This window comes from Drosophila teissieri, chromosome 3R (genome assembly GCF_016746235.2).
Source record: "Drosophila teissieri strain GT53w chromosome 3R, Prin_Dtei_1.1, whole genome shotgun sequence".
NCBI classification, from domain to species: domain Eukaryota; kingdom Metazoa; phylum Arthropoda; class Insecta; order Diptera; family Drosophilidae; genus Drosophila; species Drosophila teissieri.
In genome coordinates this window covers 24,199,753-24,221,484 of record NC_053032.1, presented here as the reverse complement: position 1 = coordinate 24,221,484, position 21,732 = coordinate 24,199,753, and the positions used below count along the sequence as shown (strand labels likewise).

The 21,732-nt window shown below is 46.2% G+C and overlaps 12 protein-coding genes across 19 annotated transcripts in view; 5 read left to right on the top strand and 7 right to left on the bottom strand.

Moving 5' to 3' along the window:
* Positions 1-958, bottom strand: part of LOC122622175 (histone-lysine N-methyltransferase 2D) — a 29,615-nt gene extending 28,657 nt beyond the window's left edge. For 4 of the 7 annotated variants that reach the window (XM_043800416.1, XM_043800415.1, XM_043800418.1 and 1 more), the window contains exon 1: positions 769-957. The gene's annotated coding sequence lies outside the window, so the exon portion shown is untranslated. Of the gene's footprint in view, positions 1-768 lie in introns of all 7 variants that reach the window. The other 3 variants (XM_043800421.1, XM_043800419.1, XM_043800420.1) reach the window with 3 other exon arrangements.
* Positions 959-1,115: 157 nt separating this feature from the next.
* LOC122622179 (elongation of very long chain fatty acids protein F) lies at positions 1,116-2,217 on the top strand. Its single transcript, XM_043800426.1, has 2 exons — positions 1,116-1,480; positions 1,545-2,217. Exons 1-2 carry the CDS (start codon positions 1,265-1,267, stop codon positions 2,088-2,090), a joined length of 762 nt encoding a protein of 253 aa, XP_043656361.1. The 5' UTR covers positions 1,116-1,264; the 3' UTR covers positions 2,091-2,217.
* Positions 2,218-2,299: 82 nt separating this feature from the next.
* Positions 2,300-4,347, top strand: LOC122619524 (nucleoporin Ndc1). The gene is made up of 2 exons (XM_043796507.1): positions 2,300-2,833; positions 2,892-4,347. The coding sequence occupies exons 1-2, from the start codon at positions 2,436-2,438 to the stop codon at positions 4,228-4,230; spliced, it is 1,737 nt and encodes a 578-aa protein (XP_043652442.1). The 5' UTR covers positions 2,300-2,435; the 3' UTR covers positions 4,231-4,347.
* Positions 4,348-4,503: 156 nt separating this feature from the next.
* On the bottom strand, positions 4,504-5,548 carry LOC122619527 (putative OPA3-like protein CG13603). The gene is made up of 4 exons (XM_043796511.1): positions 5,317-5,548; positions 5,093-5,261; positions 4,892-5,034; positions 4,504-4,832 (listed from the first exon to the last, which is right to left on the bottom strand). Exons 1-4 carry the CDS (start codon positions 5,456-5,458, stop codon positions 4,519-4,521), a joined length of 768 nt encoding a protein of 255 aa, XP_043652446.1. The 5' UTR covers positions 5,459-5,548; the 3' UTR covers positions 4,504-4,518.
* Positions 5,549-5,631: 83 nt separating this feature from the next.
* LOC122619528 (putative OPA3-like protein CG43998) lies at positions 5,632-6,294 on the bottom strand. Its single transcript, XM_043796512.1, has 2 exons — positions 5,934-6,294; positions 5,632-5,877 (listed from the first exon to the last, which is right to left on the bottom strand). Exons 1-2 carry the CDS (start codon positions 6,287-6,289, stop codon positions 5,727-5,729), a joined length of 507 nt encoding a protein of 168 aa, XP_043652447.1. The 5' UTR covers positions 6,290-6,294; the 3' UTR covers positions 5,632-5,726.
* LOC122619529 (putative OPA3-like protein CG13603) lies at positions 6,294-7,154 on the bottom strand. Its single transcript, XM_043796513.1, has 3 exons — positions 6,775-7,154; positions 6,549-6,717; positions 6,294-6,491 (listed from the first exon to the last, which is right to left on the bottom strand). The coding sequence occupies exons 1-3, from the start codon at positions 6,914-6,916 to the stop codon at positions 6,302-6,304; spliced, it is 501 nt and encodes a 166-aa protein (XP_043652448.1). The 5' UTR covers positions 6,917-7,154; the 3' UTR covers positions 6,294-6,301.
* Positions 7,155-7,170: 16 nt separating this feature from the next.
* On the top strand, positions 7,171-7,929 carry LOC122619530. The gene is made up of 2 exons (XM_043796514.1): positions 7,171-7,359; positions 7,461-7,929. Exons 1-2 carry the CDS (start codon positions 7,270-7,272, stop codon positions 7,833-7,835), a joined length of 465 nt encoding a protein of 154 aa, XP_043652449.1. The 5' UTR covers positions 7,171-7,269; the 3' UTR covers positions 7,836-7,929.
* LOC122619525 (26S proteasome regulatory subunit 4) lies at positions 7,814-9,417 on the bottom strand. Its single transcript, XM_043796508.1, has 2 exons — positions 9,266-9,417; positions 7,814-9,204 (listed from the first exon to the last, which is right to left on the bottom strand). Exons 1-2 carry the CDS (start codon positions 9,266-9,268, stop codon positions 7,888-7,890), a joined length of 1,320 nt encoding a protein of 439 aa, XP_043652443.1. The 5' UTR covers positions 9,269-9,417; the 3' UTR covers positions 7,814-7,887.
* A 170-nt stretch (positions 9,418-9,587) lies between these two features.
* LOC122619526 lies at positions 9,588-10,633 on the top strand. The gene is made up of 2 exons (XM_043796510.1): positions 9,588-9,935; positions 9,997-10,633. The coding sequence occupies exons 1-2, from the start codon at positions 9,654-9,656 to the stop codon at positions 10,600-10,602; spliced, it is 888 nt and encodes a 295-aa protein (XP_043652445.1). The 5' UTR covers positions 9,588-9,653; the 3' UTR covers positions 10,603-10,633.
* A 52-nt stretch (positions 10,634-10,685) lies between these two features.
* LOC122622421 (40S ribosomal protein S19b) lies at positions 10,686-11,452 on the bottom strand. Its single transcript, XM_043800838.1, has 2 exons — positions 11,036-11,452; positions 10,686-10,967 (listed from the first exon to the last, which is right to left on the bottom strand). The coding sequence occupies exons 1-2, from the start codon at positions 11,339-11,341 to the stop codon at positions 10,806-10,808; spliced, it is 468 nt and encodes a 155-aa protein (XP_043656773.1). The 5' UTR covers positions 11,342-11,452; the 3' UTR covers positions 10,686-10,805.
* A 352-nt stretch (positions 11,453-11,804) lies between these two features.
* LOC122622420 lies at positions 11,805-13,878 on the top strand. The gene is made up of 5 exons (XM_043800837.1): positions 11,805-11,963; positions 12,067-12,240; positions 12,447-12,815; positions 12,912-13,180; positions 13,248-13,878. Exons 1-5 carry the CDS (start codon positions 11,930-11,932, stop codon positions 13,515-13,517), a joined length of 1,116 nt encoding a protein of 371 aa, XP_043656772.1. The 5' UTR covers positions 11,805-11,929; the 3' UTR covers positions 13,518-13,878.
* Positions 13,868-21,084, bottom strand: LOC122622418 (glutamate dehydrogenase, mitochondrial). 2 transcript variants are annotated; one of them, XM_043800832.1, is made up of 6 exons: positions 20,593-21,084; positions 16,001-16,435; positions 15,612-15,931; positions 15,349-15,553; positions 14,909-14,947; positions 13,868-14,573 (listed from the first exon to the last, which is right to left on the bottom strand). In XM_043800832.1, the coding sequence occupies exons 1-6, from the start codon at positions 21,008-21,010 to the stop codon at positions 14,302-14,304; spliced, it is 1,689 nt and encodes a 562-aa protein (XP_043656767.1). In that variant the 5' UTR covers positions 21,011-21,084; the 3' UTR covers positions 13,868-14,301. The 2 variants fall into 2 exon arrangements, with proteins under 2 accessions (XP_043656767.1, XP_043656768.1); XM_043800833.1 differs by lacking the exon at positions 14,909-14,947.
* Positions 21,085-21,732: the final 648 nt, after the last annotated feature.

The following is a 21,732-nucleotide window of genomic DNA, read 5'->3' as shown; positions in this document are numbered from 1 at the left end:
GTCTCACTTATACGCTCTCCGCTGCGTTGTTAAGTTTAGCACAATTTGCAGACCATATTTTAAGTAGTATAATTAATGCGTGCCCGTTCGCTTGTTTGTTTGTTGGCCTGCGCTGCACGGTGGACAATACGGCACAGTGGGCAATAGCCACCACCTGCCCTGTGGTTCTGCTCCGGCGATCAGCGACAACACAAACAACACGAGAGCAGAGCGTCAGGGGCAGAAGGAGGGGGAGGGGGAGGGCAATGGGGAGGGGGAGAGCAGCTGTTCGCCTTGGGCAGTGGGATGAAAACGAACATTGGTGGCTATCTCGGTGCACTGGTATGGGTATTGGGCATTGGGCAATCGCACAAACACACACACACACACATGCACATGTACGATACGCGTGCCTATGCTGCGGTTTACTGCTGCTATAATATGTACAAAGTGACCTCAATACGCATTACGCTACAAGAGACACACAACAAACACACGAATGCCAACTGACGAGTGCACTTCGCTTTGGGCTTTATTATGCACAGACTCGGATTACGCCAAATGCCAATTAAATATGAATTAATTACAACAATTTTGTGTCGCTCGATTCGATTCACGCAATATTATGGCTCGCTCTCGCTCGCTCGCTTATTCTCTCTTGTTGGCCTGCTCTCTCACTCTCATTGGCAAACGCGCACACGAAAATTGTATTTTTTTTTTTATTTCAACTTCACGAATTTTAGGGCATTTATTCACTTTTAATTGCGGCCAATTGGACACATTACACACCTTATTGCGCTGCGTTTTCGGCGGCGGCGAGTGCGCGCATTTGTTTTGGAATTTGTATGCTGTATTTAACGGAAAATCGACGAATCGACGACCGTAACTCCGTGCACTTTTCCGACCGCGACAACAACAAAATGTGATGTGACCGAAGGTGGACTGTTGCAAAATGCTAAAGCTACTACCGTGTGTAATCGATAGTTCTATTATGCCAGAGTATGTCAGCTATGCAACAATCGATAGCAGACATATCGGTCCGCCAACAGTATGGCAAGCATGTTCCCAATAAAAAGTGGCAGTTTGGCAGTTAGAGCTTAAATTTATTAAATCTCCCTTGCCTAGAAAACGTACTCATTCAAAAAGTTTACACCCAAGCAACGAAAATTGTTACATTTTCCAAATATTTGTATATTTTATGTCATTCGAAAAGACATGTGGTAGAAAGGCGGCTCAGCAGTTTTATTTGTAAAATTGAACAGTACAAAATAAATAGTTATCAGATATGTTAGAAATATTCAGGACGCCCTATGCGGACTCCAAGCAGCTGCCTTTGGCCACTGGACCCGGTCCCATCATCATTATCCTCACCGTTTATCTTCTGGTAGTTTTTAAGGCCGGCAGAAAGTTCATGGAGCACCGTGAACCTTATAATCTGCGAGGAGTGCTCAAGTACTATAACATGTTCCAGATCTGCTACAATATAATGATGCTCCTGCCCGTGAGTACAGAATTCCGAGCATACGTACATATGTAGGTCCAATTGAGAAAACTTTCTTTCTCAGGGATACTACTTCATGTTGGCATTCCAACCGTACAACTTTCGCTGCATGACCGTCCTGCAGCAGGATCATCCGCTGAAGAACTGGGAGCGCTGTATCAGCTATGCCTACTACATAAACAAGATTGTTGACCTATTGGACACCGTGTTTTGCGTGCTGCGCAAGAAGTACTCGCAAATAACGTTTCTGCACGTTTTCCATCACGTCCTAATGCCCTCCGCCGGTTACTTGATAATACGATTCTATGGCTACGGGGGTCAACTCTTCTTCCTGTGCTCCTTCAATGTAATCGTTCATATTTTCATGTATGCGTACTATTATTCGGCAATCGAGGGCAATACGGTTCGTTGGAAGCGGTGCTTGACCCTTATGCAAATGCTGCAGTTCCTCCTCATGTTTGGCCACTGTGCCTTCACCGCCATGCAGCGGGAGTGCAAGGCCTCGCAGGGAACCCTCTATCTGGTCAGCTGCTCCGCGGCGATCATGTTCATCATGTTCGCCAATTTTTATTTCCAGTGCTACATGAGACCGAAGCATAAGAAGAACTGAAGCTTAAATTAAGTCGAAAATTAAAGATATATTGACTTTGTCATACGCTTTTCTTGAGCTATTTTATAGTAAACTTGCCAGATTTACAAAATTGTGCTTTGTAATTAAATATATGTATTTCAAATAACCGTTTTTATTAGGGTTACTCACTACTGACATCAACGGAGTTATCGATTACAGCCAGCTCAAGTTTAGGCATACGGCCACACTTTTAAGTGCAACAACGCGCGCGTTGCCGGCAACCGTCGAATATTTGCAATTAGTCGCGAAATAAATTAAACAAGTTATAGAATTTAACCAAATTTTTGGTGATACCTCGATGGTCTAGCAGCTCGAATCGGAAACATGTCTGCCAGCTCCTCCAGCAACGCTTGCAAGCTCCTGCTGCTCGGCCGCTGCCTGCGCGCGGTGCTCCTCAGCGTGGCCATCCAATTCCTGCTTCTCACCGTGTTCCTGCTGTTCGTGAACTTCCAACTGTTGCATCCACTCGCCTGGGTGACGGGCACACTGCGTCTGGTAGCCAGCTGGTACACCTGGTTTGCCAGCATCCCGCTGGTAGCCTCCGTCGTGCTCTACGGCGTGGTCCTGTGCCAGCAGCACCTGTCGGAGCGGCCCTACTGCCCAACCCGGTACCGCTGGCTCGTGCATTACGGTCCACGCAAGCTACTCTTTCTGGGCGCCCATCTGCTGGTCGGTTTGCTGACCGCCTGGCTCTACACGGGCTACCTGCACACAGACTATCAGTGAGTATACCTAGAATGTGATGAATTCGTCAGTACTTATGTTTCCTTTTGTTCCTAGACATCTGAGATACAAGTGCTATGACCAGGATTGCATTAGTGCCTACCATGTCTATCTACTGGGCATCGGCCTGTCCGCCGGCTGCTACTACTTTGTTTCTGTACACATGCGCCAGGAGATTTCAATTGAATTCCCCATTGTGGAGCAGTCGCGGGCGGAGAAGATGCGCGAACTACTTTACGGCAGTTTGGCCAAAGCTTTAGTAAGATCACTGCTGCCCACGCTCAGTTACACCGCTGTCTTTTGGCTTTTTGGACCCATGATATGCCACAAACTTAGTCACATTCTCTCTGTGGACATGGACGAGCGACTGGAAGGTTTCTTCGGAGTCGCGACCAATGTGCGCCTGCTTTTCTACGGCTATTTGCTGACCGCCCAAATTCTGAGTAACATGCACCTCATGCGTTGCTTCTACGGCATTCTGCTGTCGGAGGATTTGCCTCTGGTGGTGACCAAACCGCGAGCTGCCTTTGCCCATGAACAAGACATAACCTTGGTAGCGGGACTCGGAGTCTTCAACGTGTATGTGGTGCAGTGTCTAGCTGCTCATTATTTCTACAAGCTGGCGTTGCGAAAGAATTCGGCACAGCGGGCAGAGATATTCCAGCTTACCGAGCCGGGCAACCGCCCAGCAAACTGGCGCGCCCTCTGCGACCAATGCTTGAGTATTCTCGGCAGCTTTACTGAAGAATTAACCGAGTCCATGCAGAAGATAAGTGTACTCAAGGGCGCCCAGAGTCTGCCAATGCCCAAGATAACCGAATCGCTTACTGCTAGCTTGATGGCCGAGAAGGTATTGCTACGGCAATACAACCAGATCCACGGCATCCGACCCATTGTGTCGCCCAGGCGCGAGGATGCATTCGATCCTCCAGCGGATGGCATGCGACATGTTCCCAACTGGTGTGAGCGCGTATCCACGCAGTTGGAGCAGTCCCTACAACGGTTGCTACAGCGAGTTCCCGGCATTGTGTACTTCTTCACGGAACCCGAAGGTTCCAAGACAACGTTTCTGCTGGCCAACTCCCTGCCCGTAGTCTATTTGACGCAGGCTCTGGCGCAGGTGTGCGCGGCATCGCTCAAAGAGGATCCATATGGAGTGGTGCAGAACGATTTGCCGGCTATCATCAAGGCGATCAACAAGCTGCGAAATGAGCTGGACAAGCTAAGCAACGTGATAGGCAACATTAGGGCACCGAGCTCCAGCTTCAATGTGCTTCGATGCGCAGTGCGCCGCAGTTTGTACGCCATCTGTAACTCATTCTGCGATTATCTGGGCGATCTCCTGCCCCCTGGAGAGGAACTGCGACAGCTACAGGACCTAGTCTGCCAGGAGTAAACCCATCCATCACTTTATACACTCATCTTGTACACTGTTTTGCATCTCTTTAGTTGTTTTTCTGCGGTAACAATAAAAATTAATAAATATAACTACAAACGTCCAATAGTTATAGAATACTATTGACTTTTATGCTTAAAGTACGAAATGGTAACACGCGATTTGATCATAACTAGCACTGATGAAATGGTCTGCAGGTTGAATGTGTACAAGCGGGCAGCCTCACTGTTCCTCCATCGCCACTGCCATCATGAGCAGGGCCAGATCCTGCTCCAGCTGCCGATTGGGTCAAAGCTCAGCTGTTTTCGTAGGCACTGAGCTGGCGACGGCAACGGTGGCAGCCTCACCCAAGGATTGCTCCAGCTGCTCGGCCACCTCATCCAGGTGTTTGAGGGCCTCCTTGGCCTTGCGATTGCGTCCGTCCACGAAGATCTGCGTGTCCAGAAAGTGCAGGGCTCGGAAGGCCATACCGCCTTGCGGGTCATATAAGCTGTCGAACTTTTTCGGATTTCTGGCGCTGGCACTCTGGTCCGGTGTGTCGGGATCGAAGGGCACGTATTCCTGAATGGGCTCTTTGTGCCACCGGAAAATGTTTCGCGAATCTGTGGGGAGTTGGTATATGATTATGTTATACTTTTGTTGGGTTGTAAGGAAATGGAACCTAAATCAGCCAGCACTCGCGTCATTTCCCGTATCTGGGCATCCTGTCGCTCCAGCCGAAAGTTCATCTCCGTCAGCGTATTGGTTAGTGTCATCTTCTCCGATTGCGCCAACTCGTTTTTCTTGTTCTCCTTGATGGTTTGACTGCAAGGTGGCCGGATTAATAAAGCTCTGAAGCCACTAGGGATCTCTGTTTACCAACCGTGAGTACTCGAAAATCAGAAGACCGGCTCCGATAGAGAAGATGATGAACTCGCCCAGCAGATTGGCTCCCAGCTCAATGGCCATCGCCTCGTTCAGCGGCGGAACATTGACACGACCTCCCATGTTTAGGGCCCACATCTTGGTCTTCACCTCCACCCAGTTGTAGACTGAAAATGTGGGATTAAGGCTCGTAATCTCATCTAATCACATCGCACCACTTACACTGCGCGGGCGGCATGCAGATGTATTTCCTGAAGAAGGGGCTTGACTTGGCATTGGACTTGATCACGTTGGCTATCGGCTTGCTGATCTGCTTGATGGCCAAGATGCCGAGCTTGGCCGCCGGGAAGACGCCAATAACCATTGTTTTTCCTTTAAACTAATAACTATTACAAAATATCCGTGCAAAATTAGAGATGTGTACAAGGTAGCGGTGTGCGCAGTGATGAACGATAGTCAATTTTTTAGTGATGACAATTTGAATCTACAAGCTTAACCGTAAATAACGGGTCACTCTCGAAAAGACGAACTTGGAAATTACGTGTGTATTTATTTTATTACATAAATCAATAATCGACACATTTGTAACCGATTTCGTACAGTCGATATAAAATTATATACAAAAGAAATCCTTATTTTTCCACGTTTCTCAGGGCTGCCTTAATCCAGTTGAGGTCCCTTTGGTTCCGCTCCACATCCGCACTGATACAGTCCACGCACTCATCCAGAGCTCTTTTCTGCTCCTCGATCTCCTGGTTTTGTTTCTGACTTTTTGCATATGTTCTATAAAAACAGTTTTTAGAAATAAAATTGTTTAAAACATTGCAACTAGTTCGCACTTTAAAACCTCGTAGTAGATGAGACCCATGCCAATGCCAAACACAAAGGCCTCGCTCAGCATATCAGCGCCCAATCTGATGGCGATCGGAGTGGAGAGGCGTGGAATCCGCCTGGGCTGTTTCAGTCGCAGCATACGGAGCTTGGAACGGACCTCAAAGGTGTTGTAAAGCTGGGCCGGCGGAATGATGACATAGCGCCGGATGAAGGGATGATGCTTGCCCATCCATATGAGAAGGTCTCCGAATGGCTTGCTAATCCGTTTCACGCCATGAATGAAAAGCTTGCCAACTGGAAAACTGCCGATCACCATTGTGCGTAACATAAAATTTTGCACGAAAATAAGGGCGACTGACATTTCCACGCCAATTCAGTTACATTCCAAATCCGCCGTACTGCTACATCCCGTATAGGTTTCTCTGCTGCCCAACTTGCTTCTCAGCTGATGGATTTCCTTGGACTGGCGGCTGACCTTGTTGGTGAGGTCACCAATTCTCTCCTCCAGCTTCTCCCGATGCAACCTGTGTTTCTCGTGCTTCAACCTGTCTTTCTTGGCTTGCCTAAATACATATTCAAAATAAACTGGTCTTCTTTTTGGACAATCGTGGTTTGCAAACCTTTTGAATTCCCCTATAATCAGCGTGGCGCCAAGTATGAAGATGACCATTTCGCCCAGGATATCGCCACCCATTTGGATAGTCATCGCGTCAGTTAGGGGCGGAATAAGACGAGGTTGTCCCAGTCCCAGCATCCACATCTTGGAGCGAACATCAATAACATGGTATACTGCACATTATATTGGTTATACTGATAATTAGTCGGCATTCCAGGGATTTTACTTACATCTCGCTGGGGGAGCCACAACCAGGGTTTTGAATGACTGATTCTTTTTGGCCTTTTGCTTGATCATATTGCCGATGGGTTTGCTAATGTGCTTGATGGCAAGTAAAGCTAGTTTTCCCAGTGGAAAGACGCCCACAACCATTGTGCAATTTCCAAATTTTCGACTGACTTCCCTGAGTTCACTATAACCGAAAATTTTCAAATTTAAAATAATCAGTGCTGCAAGTTATTAGTTAACCCTCAGTGGCGCGAAATTTGAATTCCTGTCGCGATGGCTTTTAAAAACTTCTTATATCCAAAACTAACAAAAATTGTTTCTTTAAGTTTTCATCTTCTTTTTAAATAAGTATAAGATTCTCTAAAGATTCTTCCGTAGTTTAGTTTATGAAATGGTAATATTTGGCATATAAAACCCGGTCACACCTGTTACAAAAAACGCTCGTTTTGTTTGTTATTAAATCTTAACTTCTGTTTAAATATTTTGTGATAAATAAAATGCCTGCATTTGGGGATTCGGATGATGAAACTGAGTTTAAAGATATCAGCGCCACAAATTATCATCGTGTGCAGGAAAAAGTGGCAAAGGTGAGTTTAAAATGAGATTGGCGCGGCCAGCTTTCATGATGAAATCAGCTGGCTTTACATTCCGAGTGAGCACGACTCCTAAATACCCTTTTCCTTTCCAGATAAGCTATGCAGATGGCGTTGCCGATGGCAGGGAAAAGGTCTTCCAGGACAGCTTCGATGAAGGCTTTGAGAATGGCTTCAAAACCGGATTCGAACTGGCCAAACTAAGTGCCTTCTATGAAACCATGAAGAGTGCGGGAGCAGAAAGTTTAGAATTGAAAGCAGAACAAGAGGCTTACCAAAAACTGGAATTGGCAGATGCAACAGATAAAGCACACTTCAGATACTTGGAGCATCAGGGCGCTCCACTCAACGTGATATCCGCAAAACAAAGGACCTATGTGGACGACCTCCTGGGAAAACTTGCACATCAACTCCCGGCAACTACAAATTTATTCACATCGGGAAGCGATTCTAGTGTTAATGTGGTTTAATGCATGTGTTGGGGAATTATCAAAATTAACTGAAAGTATATCTGCGCTCGACTTATAAATAAAGACCCTCGGGCGTGCCCTCCTTCTTCCGGTACAAGACGCTCTCCTTTGATTTCTTGAAGTCCTCGTTGGTCACCTTCATGCGACGTTCTCGCAGCGCCATCAAGCCGGCCTCTGTGCAGATGGCCTTGATGTCGGCGCCGGATAGATCATCCTTTGCCATGATCAGTTCGCTGAGGTTCACATCCTCGGCCAGCGTCATGCGCGATGTGTGGATGGTAAAGATGCGGCGCTTGGTCTTCTCATCGGGCAGCGGGAACTCGATCTTACGGTCAATACGACCGGGACGAATTAGCGCCGGATCCAGGGTCTCGATACGATTGGTGGCCATGATAACCTTGACATCGCCGCGTGAGTCGAAACCATCCAGCTGGTTCAGTAGCTCCAACATAGTACGCTGAATCTCTCGCTCGCCACCAGAATTCGAATCGTATCGCTTTGTGCCCACTGCATCGATTTCGTCGATGAACACAATGGATGGAGCGTGCTCCTCGGCCACACGGAAGAGCTCACGCACTAGTTTGGGTCCGTCTCCCAGGTACTTCTGGATAAGCTCTGAGCCCACAACGCGCAGGAAAGTGGCTGAGGTCTGGTTGGCGACAGCCTTGGCCAGCAGGGTCTTGCCCGTGCCAGGAGGTCCATATAGGATGACGCCCTTGGGCGGCTTGATGCCCATCTCCTCGTAGTACTCGGGATGGGTCAGTGGCAGCTCGACAGACTCCTTGATCTCCTGGATCTGAGTGTCTAATCCACCGATATCTGCGTAAGTCTCCTGCGGGGCCTTTTCCAGTTTCATCACCGTGACCATTGGATCGGTGTCGTCGCTGAGAACTCCGACCACAGCGTGCACTTTGTGGTTGAGCAGCACGGAGCAGCCTGGTTCCAGCTGATCCTTGTCCACGAAGGACAGGATGCTGACATAGTGCTCGGAGCCCACCGATGTGGACACGATGGCGTGGTTGTCATCGATGATCTCCTCCAGGTTGCCCACGGACATGGGGGTGCCGCGCAGATCGTCAACCTTGGAGCGCTCCTCCTCGTTCTTTTCGTCCTGGGGCTTCAGGCGCTCCTGGTTGCGAATGAACTCGTCCTCCATCATCAGGTAATCCTTGATGCGCTCCAGCTTGAGCAGCTTAAGGCGGCAGCGGGTGTGGGGCGTGACCTGGGGCAGCTTCATGGCCGCATCCGGACCCTTTGCGCGCCTCTTCTTCTTGCCAACGCGCGTCGGGATTGGGGGCTCGTACTTCTTCTTTTTATCCTTGTCATCTTTCTTGTCGCCAGCTCCCCCTTGGGCCGATTGGTTTTGTCCCTGCAAATGTGTGGTTCGCGATCGTAAATGGGTTCAGGGTGTTCTGGAGATAATTTTTTACCATTTTGCCTTTGTGCTTGCTGATTTGCCGAACGTTTGATGAACTTTTTACTCTTTATTGTCGGCAACAAAATTACTAGTCATTCGCATTTGCAGTGTTACCGTACTCTCGACACATGAACGTCTGGCAACTCTCAAGGTGAACAAATATTTTTCAAAACGTGAAAAGTTAAAAAGGCAGAAAATGCTTAAACAGTTAGATTTTAATAAAAGAAATAGCTAACAACCGAAATAAAAATTAATTTAGACTTTGTAAAACTAATTTTTAAAAGTCACTGTTTTCATAAACTTATCGATTACTGTAAACAATCTGAATTTTACAGTCTGGCAACGCTTGCAAATAGTTCGAAAAGAGCATTTGTTTAAAATTGTTATATTGCAACCTTTTAATGGATCAAAATATTAAGAATGTTGATCTCAAGCTGGATAACATTGAGGTCCTGACCAGTGGGACCACAGCGGAGTTCGTTAATGGCATCCTGGACTTCTTGCTCTACCAACGCCGGCAAATTCCCTTCGTGTACAAAACATACAAATATTATGTGGAGAAATGGTCTGAAGCGAATGAATCGGAGAAATCCGAGGATCAGGAGTCCTTTGCCCACTATCAACGCAACCAGCAGCGCTCCAAGGCAAAGGCCACCAAGGAATCCATTAGTGACATGAGAGAGGTGCGTTTCCCTATACATCCAGGACTTCTTTTGGTCTTTATCTACCTGTTCTCTCCTACAGATCATCCGACAAGCCTTCAGGAGCTCTGAAGTGAAGAGCCTCCGATTTCTGTTTGGCAACAATACGTTCATGCCCTCGGAGGTCTATACCCTCCACATACCACATGATTCAATATCCAGAGATCACTATTGCGAGCACCATGCCCTGCCCGAAGGTCGCATTAACCAAGCGCTACTCCGCCTGCTCACCTGCGAGGAACTGTACACGCTCTTCTCCACCGAACTGAATGCCACCAATGTGTTTCTAGAAATGGAACTTCTTACAGACACCGGTGGTCTTCAAGAATCCCATTGTGACTCCGTTAATTTAATCCCCAAGCATGTATTCAGCAAAGTTCCACGCAGCTGCAAGAACATACATCTGCATCTCCTGCATTGCAGCGAGAACACACCAAATGAATTACGCTGCTGCAAAGAGTTGGACATTTACCAGGATCTTGGCCTGCTGAATCTGGATAAATCTGGGGCAGACGTTAGCAAGACTAGCGAAGAGCAGGACTTTTTGAAGGCAGCAAATGAAGCCAGCGGTTGGTGGCAGGCCGAGGTCATAGTCCGCGGTTTCAGAGCTCCTGGCAACCAGAAATCGGGAGATTTGTGGTCCAGCTAGCACTTGAATCTGGATTCTTGCTATTCGGCATGTTTGTGCCAAAAATAAAGTGTCATATCAGTTCTATTTCAAGTACTATGTTATTTTAATTTATCATTATTATTAGTTTTAGCTTTATTGAGAAAGTTTTAGAAATATGTCATCGACAAAGTCCAAGGCACTTAAAGATGCTCATTCGTGGTTCCAATTTGACTGTTAGCATCTTAGGTTGTGATAATCATGGAAACTGGTGCAATAGCCTGTCGCTGCTTGGCCACAATCTTGTTGGCTATGCGATCCAAGTCACGTTGTCCCAGGGAAGTTAGTTTACGACCCCCATCCGGATGCTTCTCCACCATGTGAGCAGCTTCCAAAGCTTGAAGAGCCTGTTCAGGATACATACGATGTGATATTAAATATAACCTTATAGCACAAGCATTTCACATGTATGTACCTTGCGAATACAGCCATCCGATGAGCGACAGTACTTGGACGGATGAACTCCGTTGCGCATGCGTCCGCCGTAGATCTTGGTGAATGCCGCCACTCCGGAAGGACTGCGCAGGTACAGGTGTCTCATGATGGAGGCGCAACGAATAAAGAACCAATCGTCGTCGGTGGGAGCAGTCTCCTTGAACTTGGCAGTCTTCACGTAGACAGCCAGTTCCGGCACAACAACTTTTCCGGATTTTTTAAGAAAAGCTGCCATAGTCTTGGTCAGCACGTGCTGATCAATATCCTTCACTGTAACCCCAGGCATGTTGCTTTCTAAGTTCTTCAAATCACTCTTGAAGGCTTTTATGGGAAGAAAAAGTTTAAGTTCCGGTCTGTTCGCCGATTTTGGCCAAAATGGACGATTAAAATGTGGCTTTTAACAGAGTGACCAAGTCATTGACCCCAAAGGATTACGTCCCGATAGTATTGCTGTGCACTATTGGTGAGCTTGGCAACTCTGTTCGCTAATTCATAACCTATAAATTTTGAAAGGACCACAATGTAGTAATAATTACAGTTCTTTGTGACAGCGGACATAAGGTAGACCAGCAGGATATTTTTGTGACATTTAAACCCAATGGAGTAACAAGTAAAGAGGTGCTTGATTCTGGTCTGTTTAAATAGGCCCAACGTCCGACGCTAATTGAAGTACATAAAACGTGGTTTAAATCCGGCGCCATAGTGTGACCAGCATACGGAGTAACGAAATTATTTGTTGTATCGACAACGGCACGCGGCGGTCACACCAGAAATACAGCCAAACAAAACAACAAAAACCATTGCGACCGCTAACAAATATATATCTTTCAACTTGACTCATTCGCATTCCGGTTGACTGTGTCGCGCCTGCAGCATGTCTGAGAAGCCGACTGTTCTGATTTTGGGTGGTAAGTGGTCCCCTCGCAGCATCCTCAACATCCTCATACCCCCCGCCCCCACTTCCGCTTATCAGCAACGCTAACTGCATCCGCGCTCTTCCTCTTCCCGCAGGCTGCGGCTTCATTGGACGCAACTTGGCCACTTATCTGCTGGACAATGAACTGGCGCAGGAAATACGACTGGCCGATAAGACGCCGCCGCAGATGGCATGGCTGAACGAGGAGCAGACGCGGGTCTTCGAGAGCGATCGGGTGGAGTTCTGCAGCGCCAACCTCATAAACGCCGGTAGGTAATCACACTACATTAGGGTGGCTCATTCTAGCAGGATGCGGATCTCAACGCCTACGAAGATCTATAATCTATAACGTTATTAAAAGGAAAAAGGCTTTTGGATCTAGAACTTACAAGTACCAGCTTGCTGCCAAAGCGAGCCACCCTAATGCAGTTGCACCTAAACTGGTTATAGGACGCTCCCCTTTGTTTATCCACAGCCTCTTGCAAGGCGGCTTTTGCGCCACACCCCACCACCGGCCGGGCCTGGGACATCGTCATCAATTGTGCGGCCGAGACGCGTGCCAACCAGGATGATGCCGTCTACAAGGAGGGCATCCTGAAGCTCAGCTTGAACTGCGCCAATGAGGCGGCTAATCAGCGGGCCAAACGGTACGTGGAACTCAGCTCCGGATGTGTGAACAGCAGCGAGAAGACGCCGCTGAAAGAGGATTGCAAGTCGGATCCGTGGACGGGCGTGGCCAAGCAGAAGCTGAAGGTGGAGAAGGAACTGGCCAACATTGGCGATCTCAGTTACACGGTCGTCCGCTTGCCCGTGGTCTATGGCATTGGCGATAAGCGCTATTTGAGTGAGTGTCCCTCTTCGCTGATACCCGATAATTGATGTAATTGACAAACCACATGGGTTAAACCCGACCCCACCACCCATTGCCTTCCGTTCACAGTGCCGCGCATTATAATCGCTGCCATTTACAAATACCTCAACGAGACAATGAAGCTGCTGTGGAACGATGCCATGCGTTTGAATACGGTGCACGTATCGGACGTGTGCGCTGCCGTTTGGCAATTGGCTCAGAGTCCCAAGACCGCCGGCCAGATCTACAACATCTGCGATGATTCAGCATCGACGCAGGGCACCATAAGTAATCTTTTGGTGGATATTTTCGACATCAATTTGGACTTCTTTGGCCTTGTAATGTCAAATTTGGCAAAAGTAAGTTAGCTGGTAATCGTCGCACTAAGCTACAGCTTATTGTTAATCATGCACTTGCATTTTCCAGCTTTATCCCACGGACACCGTCAGTGAAATCAACGACAAGCACATGGCACCCTGGGCCGAGATTTGCCAGCGCAATGGCATCGACAACACTCCGCTGACACCCTACCTCGACGAGGAGCAGCTCCAGCACAAGCACCTCTACTTGGATAACACGAAACTGAAAGACTTTGGCTACGTGCTGAAGCATCCGAAAGTCACTCGCGAGCTGCTTATGGAAATGATCAACGACTATGTGAAGCAGCAATTGTTTCCGAAATCGTTGGTTCTTTGATTCACTACTCCCATCAGAAGATTGCACAACGTTGACATGCACTCGGACCCGGAGATATACTTTCCCAGTAGCTTGTAGTCCACTAGTTCTTTAAACACTTATCAATCCTCTTCCAATTTGTATACGGACACGGATACTCTCGCATGTACGCTGTGCTGTATCTCCGTTTTTTATTATCACAAAAGTGTACTTATAGTATTATAGAACCCATATATATTTTTGATACATTCCAGTCGATCCAGCGATATATACGTTTTTGCGTACGAGTAGATTATAATCGAGACTAACAATTTGTATTCCATTGTGATTAGCTAAGTGACCAACTCCAATCGACAATTAAAATGCACTTGTTTAGAGTTTAGTTTTGTGTATATTTGATTATTTTAATGTTACGGCAACGGAGCGATCGTACGATAAACGTGACTTGACGGTACGAGACGTTGCGATACATAATTGAAAATGCAATTGCTTCACTTTGACGCTCATTAACTTAAAAATTACAGAAAATCAACAATAATAAGCTCGCAACTTGTTCAACTTAATACGAAACACGGGCGAAAGTTGGCTTTTGTTTGTTTGTTTTTGTTTTTTTTTGTTGTTTTAAAAGAGTTATTCCGGCCAGCTCCAATTGCCATAGATATAAATTACGATTCTTGCATTTCGGTTTTGTGACTTTTCATCTAAGACGGCGGTGCATGGAGCAATAGCAATAGTTATGCTCTTGAGTTCGATTGCTTAATTAACTAGTTAAGAGTCTGGGGGCTAATCAGCACACTCAGCGGGCTTAGAAGGCCAGGCCGGCATCGCGGTATGTGGTGAAGATCTTCTCAATGGAGTTGACATAGGCAGCGGTTCTGAGGTCCAGGCCCAGGTTGTACTTCATGGCCGTCTTCATGATGGCGCGGGCGGAGCGCTCCATGGTGTAGTCCAGGCCGGAGTGCACGATGTCCTTCTCGGAGGCGCCGGAGATGCGCTTCTGGAACGACTCGGATGGGGTCACGGGGATGCGACCGCCCACACGGCCGAAGCGACGCTCCAGGGACTCTTGCACGGATTCTGCAGGAAGACAGCGATGGGGGAGACGAAAAAGGACGAAAGCAATTAGTTAAGTGTGCCACATGCTCATAGAACAACATTGACATATATGACAAGGTTTTAAGCCACCAAATAATTAGATACCGAATTAAAGCATTGGATTGGATGTATCCTAATATTAGTGTGATTATGATATAGAAATGTCTTTTGGATAATGCGGAAATAACAAGTAATAAATAATGCACAGGTAACAGAACAAAACTAACTACATAAAGAGGTAAACGTGAGCTAGAAATAGTTTCTTGGGCTTTAGGATGGATAGGTGGTAACGAAAAGAATTAATAATCAGAATGTACCGTCATTAATGATTCTTTCGATTGACTGTTGGACTGAGGCTACATTGTTGATAGAGAAACGGAAAAAGAAGAAGAATAAACAACGAATTACTTAGATGATACTTCAAAATTAAATTACGATCTTAGAGTCTCTTGGTTATGGTTGGATTTGTAGGTGCAGGTGGATAGGACCGAAAGTAAACTAAAGAGAAACGAAATTTGGAAGTACTGAACCAATTTGGGAAGAGCAAATGCCGAAAGAGCAAGCGCTATTCTGATAGGTTTTGTGTTTTCTAAAATAAATAACATAACTTATCCGTAAACCGATCAATGAGATGGCGTGATCAATGGGCCAAAATATACTTATTTAAATAGATAGATTGGTAGATAAAGATAGAGAGATGAGGAGCAAGTGCCTTCAAGAGCCCATTGTTCTGGCTTATAATAGTGATATAACTTACCGAGCAGATGGTAGTTGGACTCGCGCTCATACTTGAAGGTCAGGCGACCGTACGAGACGTGGTTCAGGTTCTTCAGCCACTCGAAGAAGGAGACGGTGACACCACCAGCGTTGATGTACAGATCGGGGATGACCAGGATGTTGCGATCGATGAGGATCTTGTCGGCAGCGGGGGTGGTGGGGCCGTTGGCAGCCTCGGCAATGATCTAAAATATATGAAAATTATATACACGATTCTTATGTAATATTGAATTAAAAATGTACCTTAGCTTGGATACGGTTGGCATTCTCGCTGGTGATGACCTTCTCGACGGCAGCCGGAATGAAGATGTCGCACTTCTCGAACATGAGGTTCTCGCCCTCGTAGGGCTTGGCGTTCTGGTAGCCCACAATGGTGCCGTGCTCGTTCTTGTAGTCCTCCAGCAGCTTGGGGTCAATGCCCTCCGGGTTGAACAGAGTGCCGTCGTGCTCAATGACACCGATGCAGGTGGCACCGGCGCGGGTCAGATAGCGGGTGGTGTGCAGGCCCACGTTGCCGAAGCCCTGGACGATGAAGGTCTTGCCGCCCCAGCCGGGAGTGGTGCCTAAGTATCGAGAAATGGCCATTAGGATGCTGCTCATTCATAACTAGACAGCGATGATGCAACACTCACCGATCTGGCTCATGTAGTTGGCCTCGTTGATGAAGTTCTCCAGGCCGTGGAAGACACCGCGACCGGTGGCCGAGACGCGTCCGTGGATGCCGCCCTGGTTGATGGGCTTGCCGGTGACACAGGCATGGGCATTGATGTCCAGGTGACCGATGGTCTTGGCATAAGTATCGGCAATCCAGGACATCTCGCGCTCGCCGGTTCCCATGTCGGGGGCGGGCACATCGACGCCGGGTCCAATGAAGCCCTTCTTGGCCAACTCAAGGGTGAAGCGACGGGTGATCTTCTCCAGCTCGTGCTCGGAGTACTCCTTGGGGTTGATCTTCAGGCCAGCCTTGGCACCGCCGAATGGCACATCCACGCAGGCGCACTTGAAGGTCATCAGGGCAGACAGGGCTTTGACCTCATCGCGTGACACATCCAACGAGAAACGGATGCCTGCAAGGGAAAACAAATTGCATAAGCACATTACGTATACGACAGGTGTGCTCGGAACTTTCGGCAACCTTGTTGCAGCTTTCATTTTTGGCCTAAATCCAATAGACAAATCCCAAAATAGACGACAACCTACACGAATTCCTCGCGGAAAGCAAAAGTTCTCCCCGAATCGATGATACAACCGAACATTTCTTGGCTGCTCTACTAACTAAAGCACGTGCCCTAAAAACAAAATCATTGCATCTGGCAGACGTGGGGAAACCTTTCGCCGATGGCGCAACAGTCCCAAGAACCGTATCGGAAACCATAAAAACCCCTCCTTCGGTCTTATCTTTATTTGCTTGGCACATTTAATTTTGATATCTTTGCTAAGGCCGCGATTAGATAAGCCAAAGTTTCCTGCTTGTAATTCGAATTTAATAAGCGTGTTCAATTGTAAGAACTTTGAAGAGCAAAGTGCCCGCCTTTTATGGATCGATAAATATATAAATGCGGCTTTATTGGCAAGTGCAAGTTCCACCAAATGGCCTTTATACAGATATATGTTTGTAGAACTAGGTGAATTAATGACTTCCCCATTGGAACCCCGGGACGAGCCCCCAAAAAAACAAGACTATAAAATCCCAAATTAGCTTAATTCTTTCCAATAAACTTAATGCCATGTTGCCAAGCCGATAGTGACCATGATTCAATATTCAAGCGAACTTTAGGTTTCTCCACAGAAAAAACAAAATCTAAAATCGCTTTTGGCACTCAAAATGAGTTCTTGACATTATCAGCTGTGTAGAATTTTTGGGGCCCGGCAACTGGAACTTATAAACAAAAAAACAAAAAACGATGAGCACACAAGTTCACAAATTACAATTCACTATGTACCGGATTGAAACTTATTTGTGTATCATTGTTTTTCAAGTACATTGGATTTGAAAGTACATTTTGCTGTCGCGACTGAAAGAAGTGAATTATGATCCGTTTGCTGTAAACAACCTAAAAATAGGTACTTCTAGGCTCTTACTGAATCTTTAATCTTTAGCAGCGCACTATCTTTGGTCTACAATAATAAACTTTAAGATAAGTGAGCTGGTGTTATGAAGATTATAGTCACAGGGTGTGAAGTAGTAATTCTTACTTTTAAGCAAGACCCTTCTTGTAAGAACTTTCAGCCACACTAACGTGTACCCTTTTGAGATTATAATGAGTGGTGATTTGGGTGTGGAACGCCTTTCTTCCGGCCATTCGGCGTCTGTTTTTTGCCTTTCCGCTGAGTGAGCCAAGCCGTCATATCGAATCGAACCCCAAGTCCAGCTGAGAATGGTGCTGACTGTACCCACAGCGCTTGACGACAGCGAATCATCATTCTCTATTTGGCGAAGCCCCAGTCTTCGCCTTTCTTTTCGCTTATGTTTACCATAAAAAAACAAAAAAACAAACAAAAAACAGCAAAAATGCCAGAGGAGCAGCAACAACCGGCTTGATCAGGCGACTTGTTTTCGCTTTTTGCCAAATACTTTTCGAAAAACAATACAAAAATGAATCTATTAAGGTTCCACAGATAGCTAGCTGGCTATATATGCTAGTCTATGTAGTCTAGCTGGGCATGCTTATACAATCGCTGCGATAACACATTTGGGGGCTCGATCGTGTGGCTGTGTGTGCCATATAGCCACGTCCATAAGTGTGTCTATAAGTCCACATACAAACGAGTATATGTATGCGCCATTGGCAACAGGCGAGGATCATTTTGTTTTTCGTATAGACCAAACCGGTTGCCTCAGCAAGTCAGCTGACCAGAATTCAACGCCATATGATTAGAATGGCGAGTGCAAACACTTCTCCGAAATCTTTCTGTCCGGGGGCCTTGAGATCTCTATGCTCGATAAGATTGGGGATCTGAACGGAAGTGACGCAGATATGGACGCACCCCCAGCAGAGTTTAGTGCCTAGAAACATGCCATTTCGATGTCGATGCCATCGTGATCAACCATTTAGCTGAGAACTAGATAATGCGAACAGGTTTGTTTGTTTTTCTAGGGGCGTGAGTATCGGAACGCCCTCAAGTGTCGCACAATTGACCACGATTTGCATACGCATTTTTCGAGTGCAACTCTCGAGGCGAGCAAACAGAATCGGAACTTGTTTGTCAATAAGATAACTGCCAAGTACTTGTGGGAAACGCTATTTACTTGAACTAATGTGTTGTGCACTTGTGTAGACAACCGATAATAAATATAAATATATGTATATATTATATACTGGCGATAGGGCCGCTTTACACTATCAGTTTTGTATTTTGTCGCGTTCGATTCGAGTCTGAGTGCATCACTTGTTGTAGGCTAATTACAGAGCAAACCCCTCAATTGCCTAGACAATTTAGTTCGGTTCATCGACATGTGTAGAAAGTTCCATAGTCGTAGACCAGATCAAATCGGTTTTGAATGGACCCTCATGTGTTGAAAAATAAAAAAAACAGCACAGTGGTACAGCATATGACGCATGCATCTTAAACTCCCAGTTTCTGTTCATTTCTTTTTCTTTTTTTTGGCACAACGTGACCATCACGTGAACAAAGCCGAACTGACAGACACCCGGGGCAAATTGAAACCAGTTCTCCAGAGGCACAAACAACTTAACACATTCAGCAGGGAGCCAAATGAAACGAAATTCATGAGCCGGCTTTTTTAAAGTGGGCAAAAGTTTTGCCGAAATTCGAGACCGGACTTGATGTATGTACATACAGAACGTATTAAATAATTAACAGCTAAATGGCAGATGCATCAGCGGGAATTAGCATTAATTAGAGCATGGAGCGCACAAAATGGTAGCCATTAAACACTGTCCATTGATCTAGTACTAAGTAAATAAATAGACTAGCAATTTTTAGCACCTTTCGACTGAAATAGCAGAGCGCTGTTTGAGTGAATCATTAACGAGCCATAAGGTGGATTCACTTAGTAACAGGCTGTTTACAACTTTTGGTGACCCAACTAAAGCACATGATCGATCGATCTATGGATCGAAAACAAGATCATAAAGCGCTAAGAAGCGTGGCAATAATCGTAAACAACAAATTGTAGGGGCATAGCGTTTTTTCGGTTTTCGGCTGTTTTTGTTTGCTATTTTTGCGCATAACCAAGGTCAGATAAGATTCCCTGGTCGAATATTTTTCACTACATATTTTTTGTGATTTTTTTCCCTTTTGCTTTTGATAAGCAACAAACTGATTCTATAATTAATAACGTGAAACGAAGCCAAAAACACAGAATTCGAAACAAACAATTTTCGTGGCCTGACAACAAGGGGGTTTTATTTTGGGTGGTTGGGGGCGTAACTTTTTAGCCAGCACTTGACACACTGTGCAGTGCTGTGCTCCCATTTCAATTAGAAAGCAAAACACAAGCAAAAGTTCATTATAAATAGCACCCAGCCAAAGGCAAAACAAACAAAAACAGGCAGCGAAGAAACGAAAGAATCGAAATACATTATTTGCCAGCTCGAAAATAATGAAATGTGCGAAAAGCGGCCACAGAATACTCGTATATTATGCACAGTACATCTGTTTTTGAATGCTGAATGGGTGGTGAACACTTGAAGGGTTTGGAAATCTAATGAAAACACGTGTAGTACCCAACGCCCCAGCCTTATGCAATGCGGCCTAAAAAGCCTAGAATGAAAAAAGGGGGGAGCAAGGGGAGCCGAGTCGGCTAAAACGTAAACAAAACAGGCGGCGGTACATGCGCAGAACGTGGGGCGAAAGGGGCAAGGGGGCAAGGGGATATGTGTGGCTCATACTTGGGTTACATAACTCGAAAAATCAAGACGAAATGCCAGAAATGCCTAAGGAAAAATCGATTTTGCATCGCGCAACAACTGCTGTTCTACGGTTTTTCAGAACCGTAGTAAGTGCCGACTTATTTTAGCTTTAAACTGGCTCGGTAATTGCACTTTTTGCTGCAGGTTTTCAAGGGAAACAAAATCATCTAATGGTCTCCCTAAAATTTAGCACTTTAGTGGGCTTGGTTTTTTGTTTGCATCCCTTTGAATTCGAATGGAAACCACATTGTACTGAGGAGTACCTAACTAGCTATTTACAAAACTCTGTCTATGATATCTAGGGTTATCTGGGTGTTATCTGGGGGTTATCTGGGGTCAACACTTGCCTCCCTTGGTGGGCGTCTTGTGGGTGCTGTGCTGGGCACGGTAGCCGGTGATCATCTCGTAGTTGCCGGCATCGCGGCGCAGGGGGAAGGCGATCTCGATGATGTGGTCGCAGGGCTGCATCAGCATGAGGATGCCCTTCACCTTCTGCTTCTTCTCGTCGCGGGTCAGCTTGCCCTTCATGTCGTCCACCAGCGACTCCTCGGCGATTTGGCAGCCGCGATGGAAGAAGTACTCGACCATGTCAAAGAAGCGCGGATCCTTGGCGGTGGGCACATCCTTGAGGCGATCGGGTATCTGATGTTCGGTGGCATAGCCACGGCTCGACTGCATCACAGCGGTGGGCAGGGCTTTGGCCAGCGTGGCCAGCTCCTGCTGGCGGAGGGCGCCCTGGCGGGCCAGACTCTTCAGGTGATACATGCTGCTGCTTAATTAACTTGGATTCGGCTACCAACTCTTCTGCTTCTGTTCTGCACAACCGCTCGCTACTCGACGCCGCACCAAACTGGCCGAGGTACTCGCATGGATATGCATATATATGTCGGCTTTTTCGGAACGCCGAGCTTTCGGCTCTCTCGCGAGAGCGCTGAGAGCACTCTTCTCAGCGACACCGAAAAGCTAAAGCTCTGCGGGTGGAGTGCCCGCTAGAAACGCGGCTGCGTCGCCGGCGGATTACTCGCTTCGTTGCCAGGGAGAGATTAGGTATTTGTTATCGGTTTTGGTTTCACGTTCACGTTTTTCTTTGACTCCGAGATTAAGCTATGATTTATCATCTGCGGCCAAGTGTCGAGCTCAGGGGGGATGTGAGGTACTGCATTTTTTGGAAACTATTTGAAAACTTTTATAATACAATACAGAACAATACCATACAATACAAGGTATACTTTTGTATTATATTTTATATTTTGTTTGTATCTTCTTGCTAAAAAATGTATCTATCAAAAAAATATTTATTATTTATTATTATTATTTTTGTGTATATATTTTTTCTATAATATTAGAGCTTCTGCTTTTATTTTAAGGTGTTGTTTTTAACTTTAAGGGTTTCGTTTATAACTTATACGTTTTTTATATGAACTTAAACATACCCCTTTACTATTTGCCTTACAATGCTATTGATATTTCACACAAATTCCTTTTGC

Coding starts and splice junctions, on each gene's coding strand:
- LOC122622179 (XM_043800426.1), top strand. CDS start 1,265: ATGTTAGAAATATTCAGGACGCCCTATGCGGACTCCAAGCAGCTGCCT. Junction 1,481..1,544: donor ATATAATGATGCTCCTGCCC/GTGAGTACAGAA, acceptor TTTCTTTCTCAG/GGATACTACTTCATGTTGGC.
- LOC122619524 (XM_043796507.1), top strand. CDS start 2,436: ATGTCTGCCAGCTCCTCCAGCAACGCTTGCAAGCTCCTGCTGCTCGGC. Junction 2,834..2,891: donor TACCTGCACACAGACTATCA/GTGAGTATACCT, acceptor TTTTGTTCCTAG/ACATCTGAGATACAAGTGCT.
- LOC122619527 (XM_043796511.1), bottom strand. CDS start 5,458: ATGGTTATTGGCGTCTTCCCGGCGGCCAAGCTCGGCATCTTGGCCATC. Junction 5,262..5,316: donor CTGCATGCCGCCCGCGCAGT/GTAAGTGGTGCG, acceptor CCACATTTTCAG/TCTACAACTGGGTGGAGGTG. Junction 5,035..5,092: donor CTGATTTTCGAGTACTCACG/GTTGGTAAACAG, acceptor GCCACCTTGCAG/TCAAACCATCAAGGAGAACA.
- LOC122619528 (XM_043796512.1), bottom strand. CDS start 6,289: ATGTCAGTCGCCCTTATTTTCGTGCAAAATTTTATGTTACGCACAATG. Junction 5,878..5,933: donor ATCTACTACGAGGTTTTAAA/GTGCGAACTAGT, acceptor CTGTTTTTATAG/AACATATGCAAAAAGTCAGA.
- LOC122619529 (XM_043796513.1), bottom strand. CDS start 6,916: ATGGTTGTGGGCGTCTTTCCACTGGGAAAACTAGCTTTACTTGCCATC. Junction 6,718..6,774: donor TGTGGCTCCCCCAGCGAGAT/GTAAGTAAAATC, acceptor TATAATGTGCAG/TATACCATGTTATTGATGTT. Junction 6,492..6,548: donor ATTATAGGGGAATTCAAAAG/GTTTGCAAACCA, acceptor ATATGTATTTAG/GCAAGCCAAGAAAGACAGGT.
- LOC122619530 (XM_043796514.1), top strand. CDS start 7,270: ATGCCTGCATTTGGGGATTCGGATGATGAAACTGAGTTTAAAGATATC. Junction 7,360..7,460: donor TGCAGGAAAAAGTGGCAAAG/GTGAGTTTAAAA, acceptor TTTCCTTTCCAG/ATAAGCTATGCAGATGGCGT.
- LOC122619526 (XM_043796510.1), top strand. CDS start 9,654: ATGGATCAAAATATTAAGAATGTTGATCTCAAGCTGGATAACATTGAG. Junction 9,936..9,996: donor CCATTAGTGACATGAGAGAG/GTGCGTTTCCCT, acceptor TCTCTCCTACAG/ATCATCCGACAAGCCTTCAG.
- LOC122622421 (XM_043800838.1), bottom strand. CDS start 11,341: ATGCCTGGGGTTACAGTGAAGGATATTGATCAGCACGTGCTGACCAAG. Junction 10,968..11,035: donor CGGATGGCTGTATTCGCAAG/GTACATACATGT, acceptor TATCCTGAACAG/GCTCTTCAAGCTTTGGAAGC.
- LOC122622420 (XM_043800837.1), top strand. CDS start 11,930: ATGTCTGAGAAGCCGACTGTTCTGATTTTGGGTG. Junction 12,241..12,446: donor CGCCAACCTCATAAACGCCG/GTAGGTAATCAC, acceptor GTTTATCCACAG/CCTCTTGCAAGGCGGCTTTT. Junction 13,181..13,247: donor TAATGTCAAATTTGGCAAAA/GTAAGTTAGCTG, acceptor TGCATTTTCCAG/CTTTATCCCACGGACACCGT.
- LOC122622418 (XM_043800832.1), bottom strand. CDS start 21,010: ATGTATCACCTGAAGAGTCTGGCCCGCCAGGGCGCCCTCCGCCAGCAG. Junction 15,932..16,000: donor CAACTACATGAGCCAGATCG/GTGAGTGTTGCA, acceptor CTCGATACTTAG/GCACCACTCCCGGCTGGGGC. Junction 14,948..15,348: donor GTCCAACTACCATCTGCTCG/GTAAGTTATATC, acceptor TCAACAATGTAG/CCTCAGTCCAACAGTCAATC.